The 24,970-nt window shown below is 30.6% G+C and overlaps 11 protein-coding genes across 11 annotated transcripts; 3 read left to right on the top strand and 8 right to left on the bottom strand. All coding sequences in view use genetic code 12, as the record gives it.

Moving 5' to 3' along the window:
- Positions 1-227: 227 nt before the first annotated feature.
- NUP49 (FG-nucleoporin) lies at positions 228-1,559 on the top strand (the record flags this gene model as incomplete). Its single annotated transcript, XM_064906087.1, has 1 exon — positions 228-1,559. The coding sequence occupies one exon, from the start codon at positions 228-230 to the stop codon at positions 1,557-1,559; it is 1,332 nt and encodes a 443-aa protein (XP_064762993.1).
- An 87-nt stretch (positions 1,560-1,646) lies between these two features.
- DFJ63DRAFT_285850 (uncharacterized protein) lies at positions 1,647-2,423 on the bottom strand (the record flags this gene model as incomplete). The annotated part of the gene is made up of 1 exon (XM_064904929.1): positions 1,647-2,423. The coding sequence occupies one exon, from the start codon at positions 2,421-2,423 to the stop codon at positions 1,647-1,649; it is 777 nt and encodes a 258-aa protein (XP_064762992.1).
- Positions 2,026-4,073, bottom strand: DFJ63DRAFT_127005 (protein kinase family protein). The gene has a single exon (XM_064903350.1). The coding sequence runs from the start codon at positions 3,900-3,902 to the stop codon at positions 2,493-2,495; it is 1,410 nt and encodes a 469-aa protein (XP_064762991.1). The 5' UTR covers positions 3,903-4,073; the 3' UTR covers positions 2,026-2,492.
- On the bottom strand, positions 4,074-5,744 carry DFJ63DRAFT_127004 (kinase-like domain-containing protein). Its single transcript, XM_064903349.1, has one exon. The coding sequence runs from the start codon at positions 5,572-5,574 to the stop codon at positions 4,246-4,248; it is 1,329 nt and encodes a 442-aa protein (XP_064762990.1). The 5' UTR covers positions 5,575-5,744; the 3' UTR covers positions 4,074-4,245.
- A 170-nt stretch (positions 5,745-5,914) lies between these two features.
- DFJ63DRAFT_312971 (protein kinase family protein) lies at positions 5,915-7,174 on the bottom strand (the record flags this gene model as incomplete). The annotated part of the gene is made up of 1 exon (XM_064906086.1): positions 5,915-7,174. One exon carries the CDS (start codon positions 7,172-7,174, stop codon positions 5,915-5,917), a length of 1,260 nt encoding a protein of 419 aa, XP_064762989.1.
- A 446-nt stretch (positions 7,175-7,620) lies between these two features.
- On the bottom strand, positions 7,621-10,573 carry AGC1 (amino acid transporter). Its single transcript, XM_064906977.1, has one exon. It carries the CDS (start codon positions 10,112-10,114, stop codon positions 7,919-7,921), a length of 2,196 nt encoding a protein of 731 aa, XP_064762988.1. The 5' UTR covers positions 10,115-10,573; the 3' UTR covers positions 7,621-7,918.
- A 2,182-nt stretch (positions 10,574-12,755) lies between these two features.
- DFJ63DRAFT_335183 (uncharacterized protein) lies at positions 12,756-15,044 on the bottom strand (the record flags this gene model as incomplete). The annotated part of the gene is made up of 1 exon (XM_064908172.1): positions 12,756-15,044. The coding sequence occupies one exon, from the start codon at positions 15,042-15,044 to the stop codon at positions 12,756-12,758; it is 2,289 nt and encodes a 762-aa protein (XP_064762987.1).
- Positions 15,045-15,877: 833 nt separating this feature from the next.
- On the top strand, positions 15,878-17,689 carry DFJ63DRAFT_285796 (arginine--tRNA ligase; the record flags this gene model as incomplete). The annotated part of the gene is made up of 1 exon (XM_064904928.1): positions 15,878-17,689. The coding sequence occupies one exon, from the start codon at positions 15,878-15,880 to the stop codon at positions 17,687-17,689; it is 1,812 nt and encodes a 603-aa protein (XP_064762986.1).
- A 459-nt stretch (positions 17,690-18,148) lies between these two features.
- Positions 18,149-19,378, top strand: SOD2 (superoxide dismutase). The gene has a single exon (XM_064903348.1). The coding sequence runs from the start codon at positions 18,609-18,611 to the stop codon at positions 19,293-19,295; it is 687 nt and encodes a 228-aa protein (XP_064762985.1). The 5' UTR covers positions 18,149-18,608; the 3' UTR covers positions 19,296-19,378.
- An 84-nt stretch (positions 19,379-19,462) lies between these two features.
- DFJ63DRAFT_312966 (uncharacterized protein) lies at positions 19,463-22,135 on the bottom strand (the record flags this gene model as incomplete). The annotated part of the gene is made up of 1 exon (XM_064906085.1): positions 19,463-22,135. The coding sequence occupies one exon, from the start codon at positions 22,133-22,135 to the stop codon at positions 19,463-19,465; it is 2,673 nt and encodes an 890-aa protein (XP_064762984.1).
- Positions 22,136-23,513: 1,378 nt separating this feature from the next.
- DFJ63DRAFT_335179 (uncharacterized protein) lies at positions 23,514-24,932 on the bottom strand (the record flags this gene model as incomplete). The annotated part of the gene is made up of 1 exon (XM_064908171.1): positions 23,514-24,932. The coding sequence occupies one exon, from the start codon at positions 24,930-24,932 to the stop codon at positions 23,514-23,516; it is 1,419 nt and encodes a 472-aa protein (XP_064762983.1).
- Positions 24,933-24,970: the final 38 nt, after the last annotated feature.

The following is a 24,970-nucleotide window of genomic DNA, read 5'->3' as shown; positions in this document are numbered from 1 at the left end:
GATAATTTCTACCTTTTTTTTTTGACTTTGAATCGAAAAATTTTAGATGTCTAAATAAACATCAACAACCTTTAATCCAAATTGAATTTACATCAACTTATCCTTTCCTTGTATTATTAACCCATCAGAGACTAATCCATCTGGCATCACATATAAATCAATCAATCAAAGCAATTCATTTCATTTCAATTCATTTCAATTTTCATTCATAATAATAATAATCTCCAATGTTTGGACAAGCAAATACATCAGCATCAACTCCATCATTTGGATTTGGAGCCAATAACAACACAACAAACAGTGCCAGTGGTGGATTGTTTGGAAGTAAACCAGCTGCTCCTACATCAGGTACAGGTGTGGCTGGTATAAGTGGTAGTGGAGGACTTTTTGGAAATTCAAATTCAGTTCCTGCTCCTGGAGGTCTCTTTGGATCTGCTACTTCAAATACTACTAATTCAAATACTACTGGTGGAACTGGATTGTTTGGATCTGCAAGTACGACAAATACTTCAAGTACAAATACTGCTGGTGGTTTATTCGGTGGTGCTTCTAATAATACTGCTACTGGTCCAACTTCTGGTGGATTATTTGGAAATAAACCAGCTACATCAGCTCCAAGTGGAGGATTATTTGGAAGTTCAAATACTAATCCAACTGCATCAAATACAACTACAAGTGGTGGACTCTTTGGTAATACTGTTAATACCGGAACTACAGGTGGTCTCTTTGGAGGCAAACCTGCTGGCACAACCAGTACAGGATTATTTGGTAGTAATACAAATACAGCTGCTCCATCTGGTGGTCTCTTTGGTGGTAGTAATACAGGAAATACCAATACTACGGGAGGTCTCTTTGGAGGAAATACATCAAACACAACCACTGGAGGCGGTCTTTTTGGTTCATCAAATACTGGAACTACTACCGGAGGATTATTTGGATCATCACAACCTCAACAACAACAACAAATACAGCAACAGCAACAACAACCACAATTAACTGCCATGACTAGAGTAGGAGATTTACCACCTAATATCAAACAACAATTGGAACAGTTCGATAAATATATAAATACCCAGCATTTAATCTCAACCTCCTTACAATCAGATTATTCTAAACATGATGATTTAATCAATTCCATACCGAAAGATATAAATTACTTACATAACAAAATCGTATCCACTAAACAAGCCCTTAAATTTGATACCAATCAATTAGCTTTCCTTAAAGAATTAAATAATGAATTAACGGATGATATATCTAAAATAATGCAATTGATCTTGCAGTTATCTACTCCAGGTACCAAATTATCATCATCATTTCAATTGAATGAATTTTTCATTAAGAAGATTAAGAAATATCATGAGATTTTAAATCAATATGAAATTTTAGCTAATGAATTAAATCAAATTTTATCAGGTTTGGAAAGACTGTGTATTGAAGGGTTTGGGAATTTATTTAATATCGTCCAAGTTATAAAATCTCAATATGGTTTATTCATGGAATTATGTGAAATAATGGCTCAATTACATAATGAAACTAATAAACTTTCTAAAAAGTAGAAATATAATTCTGTATTATTATATATATTATTATTACACATATAGAAATTAATAAAAAATTGTACACATACCACCTACAAGTGATATCTAATCATAATCTAAATCGCCATAACTTTCATTAATTCTTGATTCAAGCTTTTTGAATTTCTTTTCATTCTGTTTTCGTAATGCAAGTTCTTCAAATCCATTTGATCTATCAATACCATCCCAAAAATATCCCGGTTTAATATCAAATCTATTAAGTGGGATCATTCCTTTATTGTATACATATTGAGATGATGATGTAGAAACCTCTTTCTTCTGTGATTTTTCAGATTGGAATATATTTAATGGATCTTCAAACTCATCATTAATGATTGATTTTGCATTCTTTAAATTGATCTCTTGTTGAAGTTGACTTTCTTTAGTTGTTCGTATTTCCTCAAACGTACGTTCATTCTCTTTATCTTTCTTATCTGCTTCGAATTGCTGTTTCCGAGCATTGATATCTATAACTCTTCCCTTTGAATCTCTATACACTGTCTCTTGTTGTGATCCATCTATCTCATCTTGTGATGGCCTTGTCGGCACGGGATCCAAACTCACCTCATTTCCATTATCTATTCTTTTAAACCCCTTGAATTGAGTTGAATTCTTGACTTCAACCTTGACAGGTGCTTCTTCATTCACCAGTTCCTCTTGATCATCTTCTGCAATAGGATCATCATCGTTGGCAGTAGATGAGTTCCAATTTGTGGCATGCGATATTATTATATTAGAACCAGCAGAAAGTTTTGGTTTCTTATGCTTTTTGGATTTCTTTTTCTCTTTACTATCATCACCCTTGGAAAGATACTTTGATAGATAATCAGACCTTGAAGACATGTACTCTTACTATGTATTTAAGTCTACTTAATTGTATAAAAGAATACTAACACAATCAAAATAAAAAGTTCAAAATATATATCCGACTGCATATAACACAAACCCCACCAGTGCTACCATACTCAAAATATCAAGAGCATCTTTAATTGATTGCTTAATGGAATAAGGTCTTGATTGGACAGTTTCTACTGGGGTTGGTTTAGGAGTAAGATAAATAGGCAATTCCTTAAACCATAGAGAATCCACTAATGTTATGAAATCAATTCTCATTGTATCATCCAAATCAATCATTTTCTTTAAGGTTGGCAAGACTCTTAAATAAATCATAACTTTCTTAATGGGATAGGTCTTTGAACAAACTAATTTTTGAGCCCTATCCCAATAACTTATTAAATTGTCCGAACACTTTCGGTATTTGTTAAATCTGATATCCTTTTCACAATCGAGCCAAAGTAATTCCCCTGCTGATATAAGATTGAAAAGTATATGTCCTAAAGAAAATATATCTTTACTGCTACCAATATCAATATAGTCTTTCTGATCTTCAAAATTGGTATAGCTATTACGAATAACATAACCTGGAGAACCACGAGTCAATAGACGTTTGAGATTTTCATGATTAGGTGTCGTTTTCATATTAAGACTCATGCCAAAATCAATAATCTTAATCCTTTTTGTTTTTCTATTATACATAATATTCCTTAAGCTTAAGTCTGCATGACAGATATCATAACCAATGTTAAGGTAATACAAAGCAATTGTTATTTGTTTAAATATTCCCAATGTAAAATTAATATCACGAAATCTCTTGCATGTACTGATGGCTTTCGATAAGTCAATTCCACTGATAAAGTTTTGAACTATAATAAAAAACCGTTCATCAATAGTAGAAGCTAAAATATCAATGCCAACTGAAAAATAACGAGGATCTAATTTCAGAGAAATGAAGTATTCATTCATGATTTGTTCTGAAGTAACATCAGCTAAAGGGGCCATCGGCACTAATTTAATGGCATAAGTCTTCTTTTTATCTGGACTAGTAGATTTATAGATCAGACCAAAACCTCCTTTTCCAGATCTTTTAAACAGAGGCAATCCATAACATTGAACTAAATTTCTATGCTTGAGATATTCTTTAGTTTTAATTGAGTTTTCAGCATAGTTGACTAGTTCAGATAAAGTTAAATTTGAATGATCTTGAGGAGGAAGTATCGAGTAAAAAGATTCAAATGTAGTTTGGTGTTCTTTCTTACGATATTGTTTAACCAAATGTTTCAATTGTTTGGGAGAGAGTTTGTCGATTTTTGCTTGGATTTCAACAGGAATTTCCATTGAGTCGTCTGATACTGCAGTATTTTTTGGTGTGATATTATCAGTAGTTGAAATTTCAGAAGTCTGTTGTCCCTGAAAGAGTGTAGTTATTTTACTATTTTCAGTTGATAAACAGATTTGAAGTTCTATACAATTACATATATGCATAACATGGATGACTTTATTAACATATCTAAAATAAAACTGTATCAGGAAACTCTAATGGAATCTGAATTTCCTAATTTAGAGCGGTTGCAGACCGCAGAACGAATAAGCCTAAATTTATTCATATCTTAATAACCCCACTGAGCGCTTTCATATGTATGAGCTACAAACTTTTAAGATTAGACATGAACTCAAATGGACCAAGAGTCTATGTATTTAAAGTTTCGGTATTGTTTTGACATTATATATTATACATAAAACAAATAAAAAACAAAGAATAAAATACAAAAATACTCCACTTCTACCTATGTCAATATATAATCTCTTTAATATAGAATTAGTTTACCTACTTGGATAAAAAATGAGCTATACATCTTTTTACTATAATACAAATCCACAGTAAAAATACAATTCCATATAATACAAATATCACAGGCGCTACCATTTTCAAATTATCATGTAATTTTTTGATCGAATAGTTTGTTTTATAAACCACTCTTGGAATTTGTTTTTCTATTTTGAAACGGCTTGCATTTGGATGACATACATCTTGTAATTCATTAAACCAAGGAGAACTTAATAATGTGAAAAAGTCTAATCTGTTACTATCTCTGAGCTTAATCATTTTCTTTAACGTTGGTAAAGCTCTTATGTATGATAGGGTTTGATCTATTGGATATGTTCTTGATGAAAGTAATTTAAGAAGTTTTTCATCATATCTTAATAAACCATCTGAGTAACACTTATAATAGTAAAAGTTTTTATCTCTCTTATGACAAGTTGTCCAAAGCATATCACCAGAAGAAATTAGATTAAAGAGAATATGTCCCAAAGCAAACATATCTTCAGCACATCCAATTTGACGATAATCTGAAACATATTTAAAAAAAGTTTCGTTATGCTTTCTAACGTAACCTGGACATTTCCTTCTCATAACACCAAGAGCAAAGGGGCTATTATAGCTGTCATATAAAGAAAATTGAAACTTAAAACCAATAATCGTGATTCTTTTTGTCTTCCTATTATATATAATATTTTGTGGCCTTAAATCCCCATGACAAATACCATATCGTATATGGAGTGAATCTACAATCTTAGCAATTTCCTTAAATATCCCTAAACAAAAATTGATATCCTGGAACTCTCTGTATGTTTTCAAGGCTATTTCCAAGTTCTCTCCAGGAATGAATTTCAGAACGATGATCATGCGATTACGATGTAATTTTGAAACGAAAATATTATCGATAACACGAAAATAATAAGGATCAAGTTTGACAGAATACCAATATTTTTTAACATAACTGAGAATTTGCTGATATGTTTGAGCTTTTTTTAATTTAATCTTTCTAATACAGTATTGGGTTTTATCTAAACTAATAGCTTTGAAGGTACACTTTGATTGATTTATGGGAATTAATGGACCTTTCAATGAATAATGTTCTATTAAATCTTTGCTGTCATGAGATTTAAAATTGTTAAGGGCATTCTTAACAAATTCCCTCGTATCTTGAAAGTTTTTTGTCCTTTCTTCAGGTAAAACTGAATGGAAAGTAGCAAGTAAGGTTTCCTTTTTTAACTCATATAAATATTTTAATGATTTCTTTATTTCATCTGGTGAAAGTCCGTCAAATATGATTTGTGTTTTCTTATAGAGATTGGGTGATTTCGGTGACATTAGTTCCTTAAGGAATAATGAAATAAATCTGGCTAGCTACTTTATAAGTTGAATAGAATATTCTTATATCATTCAAACATTTTGCATAACATGGTACCGTAGCAAGTAATAATTTTGTTTAGTATGTTCTGCTAATTTGAAATAACTTAATTGGGAAATTCTACGAATGAATGAAGTGTTGATACAGTCTACACCCTTTTCATTTATTTAAAGATATTTCTATTAATTATACAAGAATGATGTTACTATTATACAAGAAGATTTTAACTAAAGTACAAGATGAGTCTAACTATAATACAAGAAGTTCTAAATTCCAACCCCCATCGGCATTTCAATAACCTTAATAAAGTCCACCAGGAAGCTTTTTATGTAAAGTTGGTATACGTCTAAACCATTCATCAGTTATCATTTGATAAAAAGTAAGTCTGGCGGATACGTTTAGTTGCATCATATACCTTAACCAAATTTCAACTTTTACAACTTGTTGTAGTTTCTCCTTTTGACCTGTTTCATAATATCTTCTTTTTAAATTCTCATACTCTAGTAATCTTCCAGTTTTGTAATATTTTGCATAAGCAACATCTTTCATTGAACAATTATCCCAAAGATTATTATAGGAAAGCATATTGAAGAAAGTGTGTCCTAAAGAAAACATATCTTTTGCTCTACCAATATAATTATAATCTAATTCATATTCAAGATCATTGGAACGAATTCTTTGATAATAACCGGGAGTACCACAATTTAAATTAACGACATTTGTATAACTTGTAATAGGTAAATCCATTCTGAAACTCATACCAAAATCAATGATTTTAATTTTGTCTGTATCTGAGTCAAACATGATATTTTCTGGCTTTAAATCACTATGACAAATGTTATATTGTTCATGAAGGATATGAACACTGTTGGCGATAGTCTTAAATACTTGAAACGAAAACTCAGGATTTTGAAATCTTGGATTCAGTTCAATACTCAGTATTAAATCTTTACCTTCAATAAATTTTTGAACAAACATAATATGATAAGGATCTTTTAATGATGCAAATATGTCAAGTCCAACTCCAAATAATTTTGGATCTAAATCACGAGTGATAAGATATTCCTCATGAATCTTTTCAAAAGTAGTAAATCGTCTAGGATCTAACGTGATATATTTCACAACATGATAGGTTTTATCAATGGTTATGAATTTATAAGTAGTTGCAAAACCACCATAACCAAGATTCCTCCTTGGTAAACCAAATTTGGTTACCAAATTAGTTCCTTCAGTAAATGTTTTATCTCTTAATCTTCTCTGAGAGTATTTAAGTAAATCAGAATGACTCATGCTATATTCATCATCTTTTTCTTCAGGTAGAACAGAATAGAAACTTGATAAATAATCAACCAAGCATTTTTGTTTAATTTGAGTTAAGATAACTCTTCCATGTTCAGTTCGAAGTTCACGGAAGTGTATTTGATCAGCTTTTCTGAAACTCACTCCAATGGGGTATTTGGGAAGTGGAACTGCTTCATTATCTTCAAGCATATCTTTTGAGGATGAACCTTTGCTGAAAAATATACCGTCTTCGTAATAGTAGTCTCTATTTGAGGGCATTATTGGGTGATAATGAAGCAAAGAAGAAAAGAACAGAAAAGAAAAGAAAAAGTATAGAATAGTTCTAAAATCTCTGACAAAGTCTACCTTTATACACAAATTCTACCATAACAAGGATCTTCATATGAAGTATAATCTATAGTAATTGCCTATTTTGAAAAAGAATATCAAATAAGCGTAACATACTGATAGGGATAGTTAATGAAAGTTATAGTTGCATTTTCACAACAAAATCTTGACACAAAACAGATTTAAAAATCTTCTGGGTTTATTTAGCATAACGATCATTCTAGACATATATCTGCGTTTGATTAATCAGTGATCTGATCTATTTCCAGTAAATAAGTGACGATATATATTTTGGCAATTATAAATAATATCCAAAAGTTTTGTTACCGAAATTATAATTTTCGCACCCAATTACTAAAATTAGTCCTAACCACAAATATAATAATAATAATATGAATTTGTATTCTAACTTTATAAACTAAATAGATAAAAAGACATCTTTTAAAAAGAGAGGAGATAGGAATGATAAAAAACAAACTAATTAGAATTAGATAATAATAATAACAAAAATAAACAAAATTAAACTTCAACAAAATTAAACAAATAATATATAAAAAAAAATCAAGAAATATGACATTTCGTAAATTCATACACATTTTTTTCAAAAATTTTAAAAGATGGGATGGGATGGGATGGGAGCGGGATGAGGGAATCATAGGAAGTAATCTATATCACTTACTTCTTATGAATGAAATTCAAATAGGAATCATAACTGAAATTACCAAATTTATAATCTATATCTAATAATAATTTGATAGTATCATGAGATTTATAAACGTATTCAGCGGGGACTTTAACTAAAGTATCATTAAGTTTAGCACCAACAGTTGAAGTTCCTGATAATTCAGCTTTCGATAAGTATAATAATCTATCGGTTTTAGATTGACTATTATAAACTTGATCATTACTTAAATTATAAAGACCAGGATAACCAGTAATACTTTTAAAATTAGATTCTTTAGTTTGAGGAGGAGTTAATGGGAATAAATTTTGTAAAAGTTCATAAGAAGCTAAAGTAAAACCAAATTGAGGAGATGATCTGAAAACTCTGGCTAATGAACCTTTAAAGAATGCACCAAGACCTTCTTCCATAAGAATCACTTTACCAGCATGAACAATACCTCTATATTTAATATCATGAGTTTTACTTTCAACTTGTAATCTTGTTTTTATAACATCAGCAGGAGTTGTAAAGAATGCAGATGGAGCACCAGCTAAAGCACCACTAACTAATAATTGCCACGTATTTAAACGTTTTGATTTACTACTAGATGAATTTGGATCGAATCCAAACATATATTTCTTTAAATTAGCATAAGTTGGGAAATAAATAGCTGAAAATGGTACATCTCTTAATAAACATGCACTGGCCCCTTTATAAAGACCTTTTAACCCTAATTGTTTTATGATTGAAGAAGCAGTCAATTGTTTATGAGGAATTTCACCGACAACAGTTTTAGCTTTTCCTTGCATTTGTAATCTAATTTTAACAATTTCTAAAGGATTAGTAAAGATAACTTGACAAGCACCAGCTGACATACCTGCTAAAATTTCCCATCTCATAGTAATTTTACCAGCTTCATCAGTACCGATTTTACGAACCAAATCATTAACAGTTAATTTAATAGCTTTTTCAGGAGCCACTCCAACTAATTGAGCTCCTAAACCACTATATAACCCTTTAAATCCTTCATGAGTAATGATTTTCTTAAAACAATCAAAGGAATTATTATAATAAGATTTATGTTTTTGAGCTTGCATTCTAGTTTTCACTAAATCAATAGGATATACTACTGTTGCCCCAATACATCCTGCAATTGAACCTAAAAAGAATGAATACAATGAATCATAAATCGGCCATAATGAGAAATTATCATTTACTTTAGTAGAATATTTTGATTTTGGATGATCGAAAATTGGATTTAAAGTTGGTAAATTATTATTAAAATTTGGATTTAAAAATGAAATTAATTCTCGTCTTGGGACATTATCATCTGATTTTTGATTAATTAAATAATATAAAAGATCAATTTCATAGATTGAGATGGGTTTAAAATTGGAACTTTTTAATAAATGATCATTTAAATGATTATATAAATCCAATTTATTAATTAAAACATCATTTTTATCTTTAGTGGTTGGAGGAGTATTAGCAATGACTTCATTAATTAAATCCACTTTATTTAAAGTATCATAAACAAATAAAAGATTTGATAAATTAAATTCTTGAATAAATTCATTATTTTCATCTTGGAAGAAACCGGTAATATTTTTTAAATTTTGTTTTAATTTAGTGGATAATTTATGATTTAAATTTGTTGATAATAAATCCACTAATTGTTGTTCATTAATAGTTCTCTTTTTTGAAGCTAAAATTTCAAAACCACCAATTAATTTTGTAACTGGTAAATAATTAATTAAAGTTATAAAATCATTAAAATTAATAGTACCATTTGGTTCAAAGAATTTTGGGAAATAAGTCCAATTTAATTTAATTAAATTTTGTTGATAATTTGGATCGATTGAACGATTTAATTTATTTAAAATTTCAATACAATCATTATAAGTAATTTTTTTTGGAGGAGGAGATTTATTATTAATACCTGAACTTAAGAAATTATAAATTAATTTAAATTCTCCATCAATAGAAGTTAAAGTAGTAATAAAAGTAACCCAATCTTGTTCATTAACAAACCCTTTTCTTTCTTTATCAGCTATAAGATATAATAAAGAAAATGAAGGTTTTGATATATCAGTTTGGAAAGGAGATATTATATTGACGAAATCAGGTAAAGTAATAATTTTTTGATTATTTGCACCAACAGTTGCAAATTGATTAAAAATTTCTTTTGCTTTTAATTCAGTAGTCATATTGAGTTAATGAGTGATATTAGAATGAGAAATGATGATTATTAGGGAATGAATAAAATCTATAGTCTATAATGGATGATTTTGAATAATAAACGTTGATAAAAACAAGTAAAGATGAATTTAATGGAATGGAGTGGAAAAAGAAATAAATGAATCACCAAACCACGTCTGATGGGATAAAATGGATGAATGGAATAAAGTTAGAAATGCAAAAAAAAATGGGTAATATCTAAATAAAGATATTTGGTTGAAATGAATGTATTCCTGTCAAAGTTGAAAACTAGATTCGATGGGAAAACTAATTAAGTAAATCAATTTTAATTTTGAATTTAAATTGACGTTGTCTTGTGTTGCGTTATGGTTTAATTATATATCAGAAATAACTTCACTGTCTGTATACAAATTTCGGTGGTGGGGTAGAGTGTTGAAAATTTTTTTTGTGGACTCTTTTTTTTTTTTGGCGTGTTAAACAAAAAAAAAGAAACGACTATTTTTCTGTATGTTTAAAACCGGAACAATTTGTGGAACTGACAGACTGTAGAAAGCTTAACTATGAAGGGAGGGATCTTAAGTTAGGAATGAACAGCGTATAGTTAGTTAAGATAGGATAGATAGATAGTATAAAGCTATGATATGATGTGATATGATGCGATCGATTGATCAATGCAACGTAACTCTATGATTGATTGATTGATTGATTGAACTTAATGGTTGAATCAAATTTGTGTTATATTAAATAGGGCCTGTTCTGTTGTGCTGTAAAAAAAATGAGTCAAATGACTAACTAAAAGTTCATTACTGTACAGGAGGAGGAGGAGGAGGTATCACTTACTTAAAATTGATATGATTGAAAAGAAACAACGAATGAATAGCAATTGTTGATGATAGTGGATGATAGTGATTATGATGATGATGATGATTCAGGATCGATTGATGATTGATTTGATACTGATTGATTGATGAAGTAGAAAGTTGTTGTGCTGTAAATAAATAAATAAAATCTGACTGAGTGAGTGATTTTAATTTTTGTTTATGATTTTTAAAATATGCTCGGTTAAGAGGAGCGGTAACTTTTTTTGTTAATTTGTTAGTGAGAGCTGGGAAGGTATACGCTAAATTATCAACTAACTAACAAACAGTTAAATGAATATATGAATAACAACAACAACAAATAAAGGTTGTAAGTAATAACTAGTAAGAAGAAAGTGTATAAGAATAAATATTCAGAGATTATGGAAATTAACAAAGTTATATAATCATAGAAAGGAAGGAAGGAAGGAAGAAAGATAGACCTTAAACTTTAACCACTCCGGATTTTACTGTTTATTTGTTTGGTTACGCTAAGTTAAGCTAAACTGGCACTGGCACTGGCACTGAAAATATTGTTATCAGTAACTAACGAGGAAAGTTCATTCTTCGTTTTTATTTTTCGGCATTTCTACAACTTGTCTTGGCTGGTTTACATTTAATGATTATTCCGATGATTGTCTCATTCTCTTCTCTATCTTTGATATGCTCTTACGTTGTTTATTCTACTCTACTCTCTACATTATTATCCTATCATAATGATTAACTTAAATGGTTTAAATTGTAAACAGATTGATTTTTCTCACAAGACTTCAAAAAAGAAATTAAATTTCATTCGCACTTTAAAAATGAAAAACTTCCATTGGCCCGTAATCCCATCCATCATCATCATCACTATGATTACCATTTAATCAATCATCATCACCTTCACCTTCATTATCATTATCATTAGTAGTACAAAATGATCTACTTAACTAAACATCGGTAAATGGATTGAATAATATTACCTCATTTCATATGATTTATTTACTCTTTTTATGGGGTAACCCATAATATAATATACTCAGACCGTTTAATGTATGTAATTATCTATTTAGTTAGGAATCATGGTTTATTTACTTAACGTGTAAGGTCAATCCAGTATATCATATCCTTAACTATAGAGATGTGTATGTTATACCGTTTAAGATTGAATTGGCTTTGATTTGATTTGATTTGATTTGGTTGGGTTGAGTTTAATTATCCTTATAATAAAATGGCTACTCTCTAAAAGTATGGGGTGGGGGAGGGGTAGACAAACTAAAAGTCATTGGCTTTCGGTTGATTCAGGAAACAACTTGTTTACATGCAGGTTTGGTCTACTTTTTATTTTTACTCACTACACACACAGTGATCAGGGATTCAATTCAGGGGGGACGAACTTAAGATACTCACTATATGATTATACTATAGATGGTGAATCTCTCTTAATGGATCAAAAATCCGATCTTATACATATCCATAACCCTTATTACTATAGTCTCATATATCAACTATAAAATCAAACCATTCGATATAATTTTCACTTCGGATTTTGGACTCCACTTTTATCAAAATTTATTTCTCAACGGCTTTTCTTTTCTGAGAACTGTCTCTCTCCCCCCTCAGTAAATAAAAAAAAAGTTGTATCCGACCGTCAATTAGTGCGCGCCTGCCTTGCCTTGCCCTTAAAATCAATTCTTTTTTAGCGGCTAAATTAAACTTTCTTACCAGCTACGTACGGGATTTAAGCAGCACCCTAACTGTTTTAATTTAATTTTGCAATTTTTTATGGGGTACATACATATATTCCTATTTAATTAGATCTATTATATTCAACTTCTTCAATCTCAACCCCATATTGTTGATCTTCATCATTAGTATTTGTATTAGCATTAGCATTAACATTAACATTACTTGATTCTGGTTTGTTTTCTTTATTTTCAACATGTGATGATTCAAGATCAATCAAATCATCAACTTCATCATTCTTAGCCACAGCTTTCTCATCGTCATCATCTTCCCCCTCCTCATCATCATTAAATACTTTATTCAACTTTAATAACTCTTCTAAATTCTCATTATCTTGTTTGAAAAATTGATTCAATTCATCCGATAATTTAAACTCATAACTCTCATTAAATGATTCTTCATCAATATAAATAAACACAAATTGTCGTCTTTTATCCTTGGAAAATTGAAGAATAGCTTGTTGAACACTACTAAATTCAATATAATCAATCGTAAAATCAATCACTTTCTTCATTCCATTCGTAAAGCAAGTAACATGAACCCAATCAAACAAAGTTGCAACTTCAACCTCAACATCCTCCTCTTCTTGTGACTTCTTGGTCTTCACTTTATAGAAATATTCCGTATCGGAGGTAATCACTCCCGTTAAAATATACCTCTTTGGCATCTCACTTAAATGATCATCTAAATTTGATTCAATATATTTCAAGATTTGATCACAATTCTTAATATCATATTGTAAATTCTTTGAGCTTAAGGAATGTAATTCAGTAGTTAAATCAGTAGTGATATGTCGTATCGAATCGGTTAAATTAGTTAAATCTTGAACAATCTCACCTTCATCTGATTCATCTTGATGAATCGTTTTTAAAAATTCTAAGGAATGATTCAAAATTTTCTTTATGGGTTTCCCTTCAAATGAATTAAAACTAAGAATATTCTGAGTTAATGAATTTCTCAGTTCAACTAATTTCTTCTTTTTAAAATTCATTTCTCTAATTAATCGAATATATTTCGAACTAAATAATTCAGGATAAAAATATTCATCGATTTTAAAGGGTTGAGTTTGGAATCCTTCATCATCTCCACTTAATTGGAAAGTTATAATCGGAGAAATATCATCAAATCGAACACTTCCAATCGATTCATCATCCATAATTTCATCATTCCAAAACATTGAACTTATCGTACTAAATAAATCTCGAGATCTGGTATCATAATCAATAGGAATAACTGAAATCCCACTTCTTGAACTACCTTCACCACCTCCACCTTCTTCTATATCATCATCTCGAATACTTTCAATTGTAGATGTGAATAAATCATGCATGAACCCTTGATCAGTTTCTGATTTGAATACTTTATCATATTCTGAATTTAAAATATGATAAAATTTCTTAATTAAATCTTCTATATCTTCAATTCGATCATTATTAAGTTCATAATTAAATTCAGTAGGTAATTGATTTAATAAGATCTGTCCTGACATGAATGATCGTTTACTATAATCGGGTAATAAAAATGCAAATAATCGTTGAATTTCAATCATAAATCGATATGATAAGGATGATTCACCCGTTTTAAATTGATCGGGAATATCAATTGACAAATCACTATCATGTTGAAACCATTGTTTTGAATATCCATAATTGAAATGAGTATGGTCAGGTTTTAATAATTGATATTTGAATTTATCATATTGAGATAATATTACAATTAATGGGATAATATAATTTTCAAGATATGTGGCAGTTTGATTTAAAATTACAGGAGGGAAATTATCAATTCTTGCATAATTTTGAACTTTTTCATATATGGAATCTTCTTCATCTTCATCATCTTCATCATCTAATTCTTCATTCATTCCTGAATGAATATCATAATTATCAGCGGAATTGGTTTCAATATCATCAATGAATTGCTTTTTATTCTTCAATATCGTAGTGGCATATAATTTAGCTTCTCCGCCTCCACGTGATGGTGGACCAGCTGAAGGTGGACCAGCTGGTGGTTGTGGAGGAGGTGGTGGAGGAGGAGGAGGAGGAGGACGTGGTAAAGCCTTTGATTCATGATTACTATTATGACTATATTGCTGTAATTTACTTATAGGGATATCTTCTGGATTTCGAATATTAACAGTATCTTCATCATAAAGAACTAAAGCATGATTATTATCCATACCGGTATTTTCATCATTTTCATCAGGAGGGAAATTATCTCCTACAATAGTATGATCACCAAATAAAAATGAAATAGCCTTTTCTAAATCATTTTGAGATTGATGTAAAGCATCAATGGCATTCTCTCTAGAGAATCCCATCTCCATCAATCGAGCTATGTTCAAATCATCCATCTTCATTAACGGTACCTATGAGTTGGATCTATGAGTTGGATTGATATCTATTGATGGCTCTATAACGATGGTTGATCAAAGGGATTGGTGGGAGGGTGGATTGGTTGCCATTTCCAAATCCTATTTGTGGGATCTTTAAAATGTTGTCATGATTTGGGAGTATATGCAGGAATTGGTTTTTGTAAGGTCCCTTTTTACAGCCATTTTAGGTCGATATAGATTTAATGGTTTAAATAACTATAAATGGTATCATTGAAGATGGTTTGGAGTAGTAACAGTTAGAATGTAATTAGTCATTGACTTTATGCCACAACTGATCCATTTTGAATGTAATATTTATCAATCACCGGTGTACGATCGAATTGTGTCATTCGATTACAACAGTCTTTTCTACTCTTCTAGACACTTCTAATTGATTTTTTTCATCTTAACTCTACTTATTGGTCAGCTACCCATTCCGTCTTTATTATGACTAACATCTTCCAACCTTGTATAACTCAAATCATATCTGTATCAATGCTAATGATAGTGATACCTTGTATACAGGACATTTACCACCATCGCTGCTAAAAATTTTTATTTCACCAAATGAGTAATTTCTGATCATAGTCAACCATCAGTAGATAGATATATATACTTGAATCTTCTTGTATAAAGTCAGGAACAAGTTAACTATAAGTTAGTTGATGAGATTATTATTGAAATCCATTCATTCAATTGTTCCCAAATTCAAATTCGTCTCGTATAGTTCAAACATATCATCAAGTTTACTCGTTCGACAATTATCCATCACTTCTAGATTATCATTTATAAATCATTATCCAACTTCCACCATGACTACTGTTGATTCAATTACTTCTAGCTTAACTTCATTAGGATTAGAAAAGCCTGAACTTGAAATCCCAGGCTCAAACCCTGAAAATAACGTGGTTGATATCTTTAGAAACTATATTGTTCAAGAATTACATAAATTAACTTCAATTGATGTTCAAGTTATTTATAATGCTTTAAATACTCCAGCTACTTTAGATAAAGGGGATTTAATCTTACCATTACCTCAATTGAAATTAAAGGGTAATCCAAAGGAAAAGGCTGAAGAAATTTCCCAACAATTCATTAAAGGGAAATATATTGAAGAAATTAAACCTCAAGGTGTATTTTTACAATTTTATTTTAATCAATCAACTTTATTAAGTTTAACTATTAATGATACTTTAGCTAATAAAACTAATTTTGGTAGTTTACCCGGTATTGGACAAAATAAATCGATTATTGTTGAATTTTCATCCCCAAATATTGCTAAACCTTTCCATGCTGGACATTTAAGATCAACTATTATTGGAGGGTTTTTAAGTAATCTTTATGAAAAAGCCGGTTATAAAGTTACTAGAATTAATTATCTTGGTGATTGGGGTAAACAATTTGGTATTTTAGCCGTTGGATTCGATAGATATGGTAGTGAAGAACAATTAACCAATGATCCAATTAATCATTTATTTGAAGTTTATGTTAAGATCAATAAGGATATTACTGAAGAAGGAGATGAATCTCCAACTAATGAAGCTGCTAAAGCTTATTTCAGAAGAATGGAAGATGGTGATGAAGAAGCTTTAAAGATTTGGGCCAGATTTAGAAAATTATCCATTGATAAATATATTGATACTTATAAACGTCTTAATATTATTTATGATATTTATAGTGGAGAATCACAAGTTTCTCAAGAATCAATGAAAGATGCTGTTAAATTATTTGAAGAAAAGGGTTTAGTTCATGTTGATAGAGGTGCTAAATTAATTGATTTAACTAAATTTAATAAAAAATTAGGTAAATGTCTTATTGAAAAATCTGATGGTACTTCACTTTATTTAACTAGAGATGTGGGTGAAGCTATTAAAAGATATAATAATTTTAAATTTGATAAAATGATTTATGTGGTTGCATCTCAACAAGATTTACATTGTCAACAATTTTTTGAAATTTTAAAACAAATGGGTTTCGATTGGGCTAATAAATTAGAACATGTTAATTTCGGTATGGTCTTAGGTATGTCAACTAGAAAAGGTACTGTTGTTTTCTTAGATAATATTTTACAAGAAACTAAAGAAAAAATGCATGAAGTTATGAAAAAGAATGAAGCTAAATATGCTCAAATTGAAGATCCTGATAAGATTGCTGATTTAGTTGGTATTAGTGCTGTTATGATTCAAGATATGCAATCGAAACGTATTAATAATTATGAATTTAAATGGGATAGAATGACATCATTTGAAGGTGATACTGGACCATATTTACAATATGCCCATTCAAGATTAAGTTCAGTCCAAAGAAAATCAGGTATTGAAGAATCAGAATTATTAAAAGCTGATTTAAGTTTATTAACTGAACCATCTGCGGTTAATTTAGTTAGAACCATTGCTCAATATCCTGATATTATTAAAAAGGCTTTAAAGACTCATGAACCTTCAACTGTTGTGACTTATTTATTCAATTTAACTCATATTGTATCTCAATGTTATGATATTTTATGGGTTGCAGGTCAAGAGAAGGAACTTGCGTTAGCAAGATTAGCCTTATATGCCAGTGCCAAACAAGTATTATATAATGGTATGACTTTATTAGGTTTAACTCCAGTAGATAGAATGTAGAAGAGTTATACTTTCTTATTACTTTATAAATAGATAGTATTGCATGTATAGTTAATAAATCATAGTTGTTTTAGTATAATCAATGTGATTGGGCGCGAATTCAAACATCAGCTGCAAAATGGGCAAGTAGAAGTATTAGCGGTAGGTTGTTACTGATTTGTCCTGATAAGGATGAAGAGTACGAGTTAAGGCCATAAAAACACCAGACCAACTTAAGTTATTGACAATAGACCAAGAAAGAGCAACACTAGCTCATTATTATTTACCCCATTCTTCCATTGCTATAATCATTTGCTGAGCACATTCGATGATAAATTATTATTAGACGAGCCAAGCAATAATTTTACGGTTTAAGCTTCACCCTCAAGACCACAGCATATAATCATTCCCTTACATATTCATTCATATCACACATCCAGAATTACCGTTCTTGATCTCCCTTACTTTACAATTTTATAACTTTTACCAATTTTTCAGGATCCGAGATCAGATTTATACCTAAAATCTGATTGAGCCAATTGAATTTGATTATTTAGTAAAAACATCCCTGCCGCACTACAACTAGATGACTCCCTCCTTCTTATCCCTCCACAGTTAGAGTCTAGATCTCTATCCTTTTCACAAATTTACTAATATAAAGTTAAATTATACTATCATTGTAGATGATCTGCCTATGTAATTGTAACGATATCAGTTATAAAATATAGTATATATATATAGCTAGCGTAAAGTACTGTAATATTATAGTATGCGTTTATCTCTCTCTCTCACTAACAAATCTCGAATTCTCATCCATCCCCCAATTTCAAAATTGCTATTTTTTAACCCAACCAACCAACCAACCAAATATAAATCACGTTTTATAATTATCAACAATATTTGATTTCACTTCTTTATCATCAATTGACTCGTTATAGACATGCTTTCATCTACTTTAAGATCCAACGTCAAACGTTCAATCACTGCTCGTTCAATTGGTTCCTCCATTGGAGCCATTAGAACTAAAGTCTCCTTACCTGATTTAGATTGGGATTTTGGTGCTTTAGAACCACATATTTCAAGTCAAATTAATGAACTTCATTATACTAAGCATCATGCTACTTATGTTGCTGGTTATAATCAAGCCATTGAACAACATGCTGAAGCCAAGGCTAAAGGTGAAGTTAAAAAAACCATTGAATTACAAAAATTAATTAATTTCCATGGTGGAGGTTATACTAATCATTGTTTATTCTGGAAAAATTTAACTCCTGAAAAGCAAGGTGGTGGTGAACCTCCAACTGATGATAGTGAATTTGCTAAAAGAATCATTGAACAATATGGTTCTTTAGATAATTTAAAAACTATTACCAATGCTAAATTAGCTGGTATTCAAGGTTCAGGTTGGGCTTTTATCGTTAAAAATAAAGAAAATGGTGGTTCTCTTGATGTTGTCACTACTGCCAATCAAGATACTGTTACTGGTCCACTAGTCCCATTAGTTGCTATTGATGCTTGGGAACATGCTTATTACTTACAATATCAAAATGTTAAAGTTGATTATTTCAAAGCTATTTGGAATGTTATCAATTGGAAAGAAGCTGAAAAGAGATATTTAGTTAATTAAATTAGTTAGTTATTTCCCGTTCTATGTTCCTTTTAAAGATTTAACTATCTTTCAATATAAAATCATATTCTGATCTATTTAAATCCTTTGGTGACTAATATTTATTTGGTACATATAAACACAATTTATTTATTTATTTATTTAATTAATTATTTCCTCTTTATACACTAAAATTGATGAATCAATTGATGATCAAACGCCTTGTTTTCACGTTCACTTCTCTTCCAACTTAATAATCTTACTAAATCAAAATCCATTTCAAATACTCTTAATTTACGATCATAATCTGCATTTATATTAGTAAGTCCAGAATCTCCCGTGATAGCATTATAACATAACCAAACATCCTTATCATTCAAATCACTTTGAATACAAGCATCATTTTCATGTTCATGACCTACTGAGACCACATTATATCCACAATTAACTATATCATTATGGAATTTCACATTGGTTTTAGAATCTAATGGATGTTTTTCATTATATTCACCAATGATTTTAAATTTACCTGGGGGTCTAAATTGAGGAATTGGATAATGGAAAAATAATAATTTAAAAATTCGACTATCTTTAATTGAATTTTGATTTATTCTATAAAGATAATTAATTTGATTATCTTTAATGATTTGTTTTTCAGAATCTAAAGTTGTCATGAATCCCACTTCTTTTTCATCTCTCATAACTTTAATATTATAATTCGTTACCCCATGTAAATCTTGATTAACTAATATATTATAACAAGTTGGAATTGAACTTAAAAACGTCACAATTGAATTTTTAATTTCTTTAATTTCTTTCTTATCCGTTTTATCTTCAAATTCATCCCCAAAAGTATATACGAATTTAATATTTTTCAGTATAATCGGTTGTAAAGATTTCAAAATAATCGATTTATAATCTAAACTTCGACTTAAATCAATTAAATCACCAGTAATAACTATAAATTGCGGATTTTCTTGTTGAATTGAATTTTCAATAAAATTTAAAGTTTTATAATCACTTGATAAAACAGGGGGTTCACAATCTAAACACTTTAATCTTCCTGAAGTTTGACCAAAATGTAAATCGGATAATTGTAAGATTTTAAATTTAGAATCTTGAGTATAAACAACTTGATTTTGTTGTTGATAAGCCAATTGTTTGAAATCATTAAGGAAATGTTGATGTTGATTCACTGATAATTTAAATAATGAAATTATAGGATGTAAAGCTTCAATAGCTGGTTTAGCATCTGTTTGAGGTTTTCCACTTGATCCGAAAAATCCAAAGAATTTAGCTTCATCATCATCTTCTTCTTGTTTAGTTTCTTCAGTAGCTGGCGGTGGTGGGTTGCCATCACCCTTTTCTTCAACTGGTGGTTCCGGTTGTTTAGGAGCTTCTGGAGATTTTGGAGCTTCTGGAGATTTTGGAGCTTCTGGAGCCTTTGCAGCTTCTGGAGCCTTTGCAGCTTCTGGAGCCTTTGCAGCTTCTGGAGCCTTTGCAGCTTCTGGTACTTTTGCAGCTTCTGGTACTTTTGCGGCTTCTGGTTGTTTAGCTGCAACAGGAGGATTGGGAGCATCTTCTTTAGCAGGTGCAGGAGCAGCAGGTGGTTTTGGGGCTTCTGCTTCTTTAGCACCTTCAGGTTGATTACCAGCAGCATCAGCAGCGGCTGCAGCCTTTGGAGCTTCTGGGGCTTTTGGAACTTCTGGTAACTTTGGCGGATCAACGAATTTAAGTTCTCCATCATCATCTTGTTGGTCTCCAGCAACAGCGGCAGCAGGAACAACAGCAGCAGCTTTAGGTTGACCTGGTTGAGGCTTGGCATGTTTGATAGCAGGAGCAGGAGCAGCAGCAGCAGCTGGTTCAACAGCAGCAGCCACGTCATCGTTTTGATTAGCAGCTGCTGCAGCAGGAGCAGGGGCATGACCGGCTGGAGGATTTTGAGGTTCAACAGCAGCCTTGACTTCACCTTGAGGTTGAACAGCAGCTTTAACTTCACCTTGTGGTTCGGGAGCACCTAAAATACCAGGTTTAACCACAACATTCTTCTGAGGTTCAGCAGGTGCGGCAGCAGCAGCAGGTGCGGCAGCAGCAGCAGGAGCAGCAGGAGCAGCAGGAGCAGCAGGAGCAACTGGTTGATCAACCTCAAGATCATTAATGTCAGCTCTTTTACTTTTAAACAGTTGATTATCATTTGGAGGATGGATTGAATAATAATGAGGTCTTGGATCATTCATATCATGAGTTCCAAATAATAAATCAATATTCAAAACTAACGGTAAATCAGAAGGAATATTTTCAGTTTTAAAATATTTGGTATATAAAACATATTTACCATCATTCATAGGGACTACTTTAACTTCATAATCATTTCCAACTTCAACATTAAATGGGGAAAATGATACTTCTACTAAAGCTCGTGAATTCTTTTCTGTTAATGGTACTACTTTCACTAAGATATATTCATTTGACATGGTAGTTGATTTCAATTCGGAAGCGGTTGATCGATCATGATAATTGATGGGAGGTAAAAGACGTTTATACCCCTTTGGGATTGAACAATGTTTATCCATAAAACATTTTTGAACTTCTATATCGGAAATTTTTGAATTTAAAAGAGCAGGAGCGAAATCAGCTCCAAAATAAGCTAAATTTAAATTATTTGAATTATAAATGGATGAAGTTAAAGAATTAGGAGGGAAACCTAAGATGGAGAAAGTGGTGGTTGTAATTGATGATATTGAACTATAGAATAAGTAATATATTCCAAAGATATTAAGGGTTAAAATAATGAAATAAGTGAATTTTCGATTCAGTTTGAAAAGATATTTAAGTCTTTGAAATATCTTTATTTTTGTCATCTTTTGGGAGTATATTCTATATATGAAGATTCATTAATTCGTAATAAAGGGATTGATAATAAATAATAAGATTAACTTGATAGTTAGTTGATTAATTGATGTGGTGGGTAATGGATATTATATATAGTAACTTTTCAATATAATTGGAAAGAAATAATTTAGGGAGGAGACAAGGGAACACGTTAAAAAATAAATCTCTGTGCCCGTAAATAATATAAGTAGTAAGGTAAGGTAAGGAAAGGGTCTTATATTATAGGGATGATGTAATGAGGATCAGGATCTTCCTAGTGGTAATTCAATCTATAACTGTAATGGGAAATAAGAATGGGGGAGATTTGGGAAAACAATTGAGGTGATATGTGTGAAAAAGGGTTATGAAAGGAAGAATGTGTGAATTATCCTTACTTAATTTGATCTTACTTGGTTGAAAGTTAAACAAATTATTTTAATGGGGATGAATTAAAAATGTGGTAGTGATGTGTCCTCTTGAGAAGTAAGGGAGAGATGGATTGGGGGGATACTCTTAATTAACTTAACTTGATAAGAAATATCTTAGTGAATGTAAATCAGATTTGGACACGAAGGTATTTAGATAATACCTTGGAAATAAATAACGAAGTAAAATGACAGCCAAGTAAATGGGATGGTATGTATAAATAGATTTTTATTTATTTATTATGGTACGATTGAGATCAGAGGGCTAGATCAGGAATTCCACGGTTGAGACAATCTAGAATTTATATGGTGCGATAGATTGATGGATTGAAGTTCAGTTAATGATGATATGATGAATGATATGATGAATGAACGGATTGTTGATGAATTTAACCGTTATTTATTTATTTATTTGATGTGCTGTAAAACTCCTCCTTCCTCCTCTTCTTCACTAATTGATTAATTCTCCCTAATTAAGCCAAGAAGTCTTAACTATGTGCTGTAAAATAATTTACTGATCGTAATTATTTATTTTTTTTTTAAAGGCGGGAGAGAAAAATGAAATGGCGTATATACAGGAACGGCTATTTTTTTCATTGTGAAATTACGATAATTTTGTGTAAGAAATCTAATTTTAGGCTCTAGACTCTTCACTAACAATGTAAAAGAATCATACTGTAGTTATTGATACCATTAACGCGTCTTATTGATGAAACTATATATATATAACAGCTAAAGTCAAACCATTCATAATATTCATTGAATCAAACTTAAAATAATATTGGTGTATTGTTAGGTATATTCCCCGTTTTATTGTTATCGTCGTCAAACTACGAGTAACACCGAGCATACATACATACACGAACAAACTGCTTAGTATCACATATCCCATTCCCTTTCGTATATTATAACTTGTAATACTATATATATATAACACATATAATCACGTCGTTTCCAATTGCACTTTCTTGTTAGGTTCTCCGCCCACTTTTACTGCTTGTTTTCCCTGTTCATTATCACTCTCAGTACGGGTACTTATTTTAGGGAGGGAAGTCGCATCTATTGTTAGGGCCCCTAATTTATTCACCACTTCTGCATGATCCCTATTTAAACTCTCCCTATCTTTATCATCCCTTACTTCAACTTCTCTATATAATTCTTGTAATTCTTCTTCAATACTAGAATCATCAACAATCAATTCCATATTCAACCTATCCGATATCTCATCCGATTTAACAAATTCTTGCCCTAATTCTTCCTTCACATCGGTTATATCACTAAAATTAATCCGCGAATTTAATTGCTTTAAAATTTGATTACTAGTAACTAATTGTTGATAAATATCAATATTTTGATTAGAATCATTAATCTTAATTAAGATTAATTGTAACTCACTATATGAACTAATCCCTTTATTCAATGATTGATTGAATATTTTCTTCAATTGAAGAAAATGTCTTAATCTATCCCTTACATCATCTAATTTGATCTTCTTATTACTTATCAATTCTTGAATTTGTTGATCAATATCTTCAATCTTACGTTTTAACGATCGATTTCTCTTATCAATATTAAATAATGATGTTTCTAAATCTATAATCCCCATATCACTATCCGTTATCTCATTCATAATGAATTTAATATATACTTTCTCATTCACTCTTTTTATCTTACATTTTTGTAAATCTCGTGAGAAGTATATCAATATAATATCAAAATCAAGGGTTGATAACTTGGGTTCTTTCTTCTTAACCAAATCATATAATCGTTGATTATCATATAACTTACTTGAATAACTGCCATGATTATTGATCTCTTCTTGTTCCACATACTTTAATAAATCATTTCCAAGTTTAGTTAATATCTCCCATGAAATATATCGTTCATCATAAAGTTCTCCTTTACTATTGATAGATGTAAAATGACTAGATAATCCGAAATTCTCCAATCCCCATTGAATCCAATGCTTAGGTGATATATACTCCAATAATGAATGATTCGAACTGATAATATCAAAATATGATTGATTAACCCTCGAATATTCCGAATAAGGAATAAGAATAAAACTGGAGACTAATTCATCAAGCACAGTTCCAAGACTCAATGGACGTCCATAGATAGGTAAACTCAAATACTGACTCAAGTTAGGATTAATAACTGGAAATGATACTAATGATGAATCATGATATTGATGGGATTTTAATAAATCATGTAAGAGATGTTTCCAAGCGATGATATTAGCATCAAATCCTTCAGGATTTAATTGTTTCTGTCTATCGAAATTAGAATATAATGATCGTAGTCTTGATTCTCGAAAGTTATGATTCGATCTAATGAACTTTTCTATATCTGTTCCACCCATGATTCATCCCTTAAACTCTAGTTGAATCGTGGAGAAGC

Source organism: Scheffersomyces coipomensis (assembly GCF_036884675.1).
Source record: "Scheffersomyces coipomensis strain NRRL Y-17651 chromosome Unknown DFJ63scaffold_3, whole genome shotgun sequence".
NCBI lineage: Eukaryota > Fungi > Ascomycota > Pichiomycetes > Serinales > Debaryomycetaceae > Scheffersomyces > Scheffersomyces coipomensis.
The sequence above is the reverse complement of the archived record's forward strand: the minus strand, read 5'-3'. Positions and strand labels throughout refer to the sequence as shown.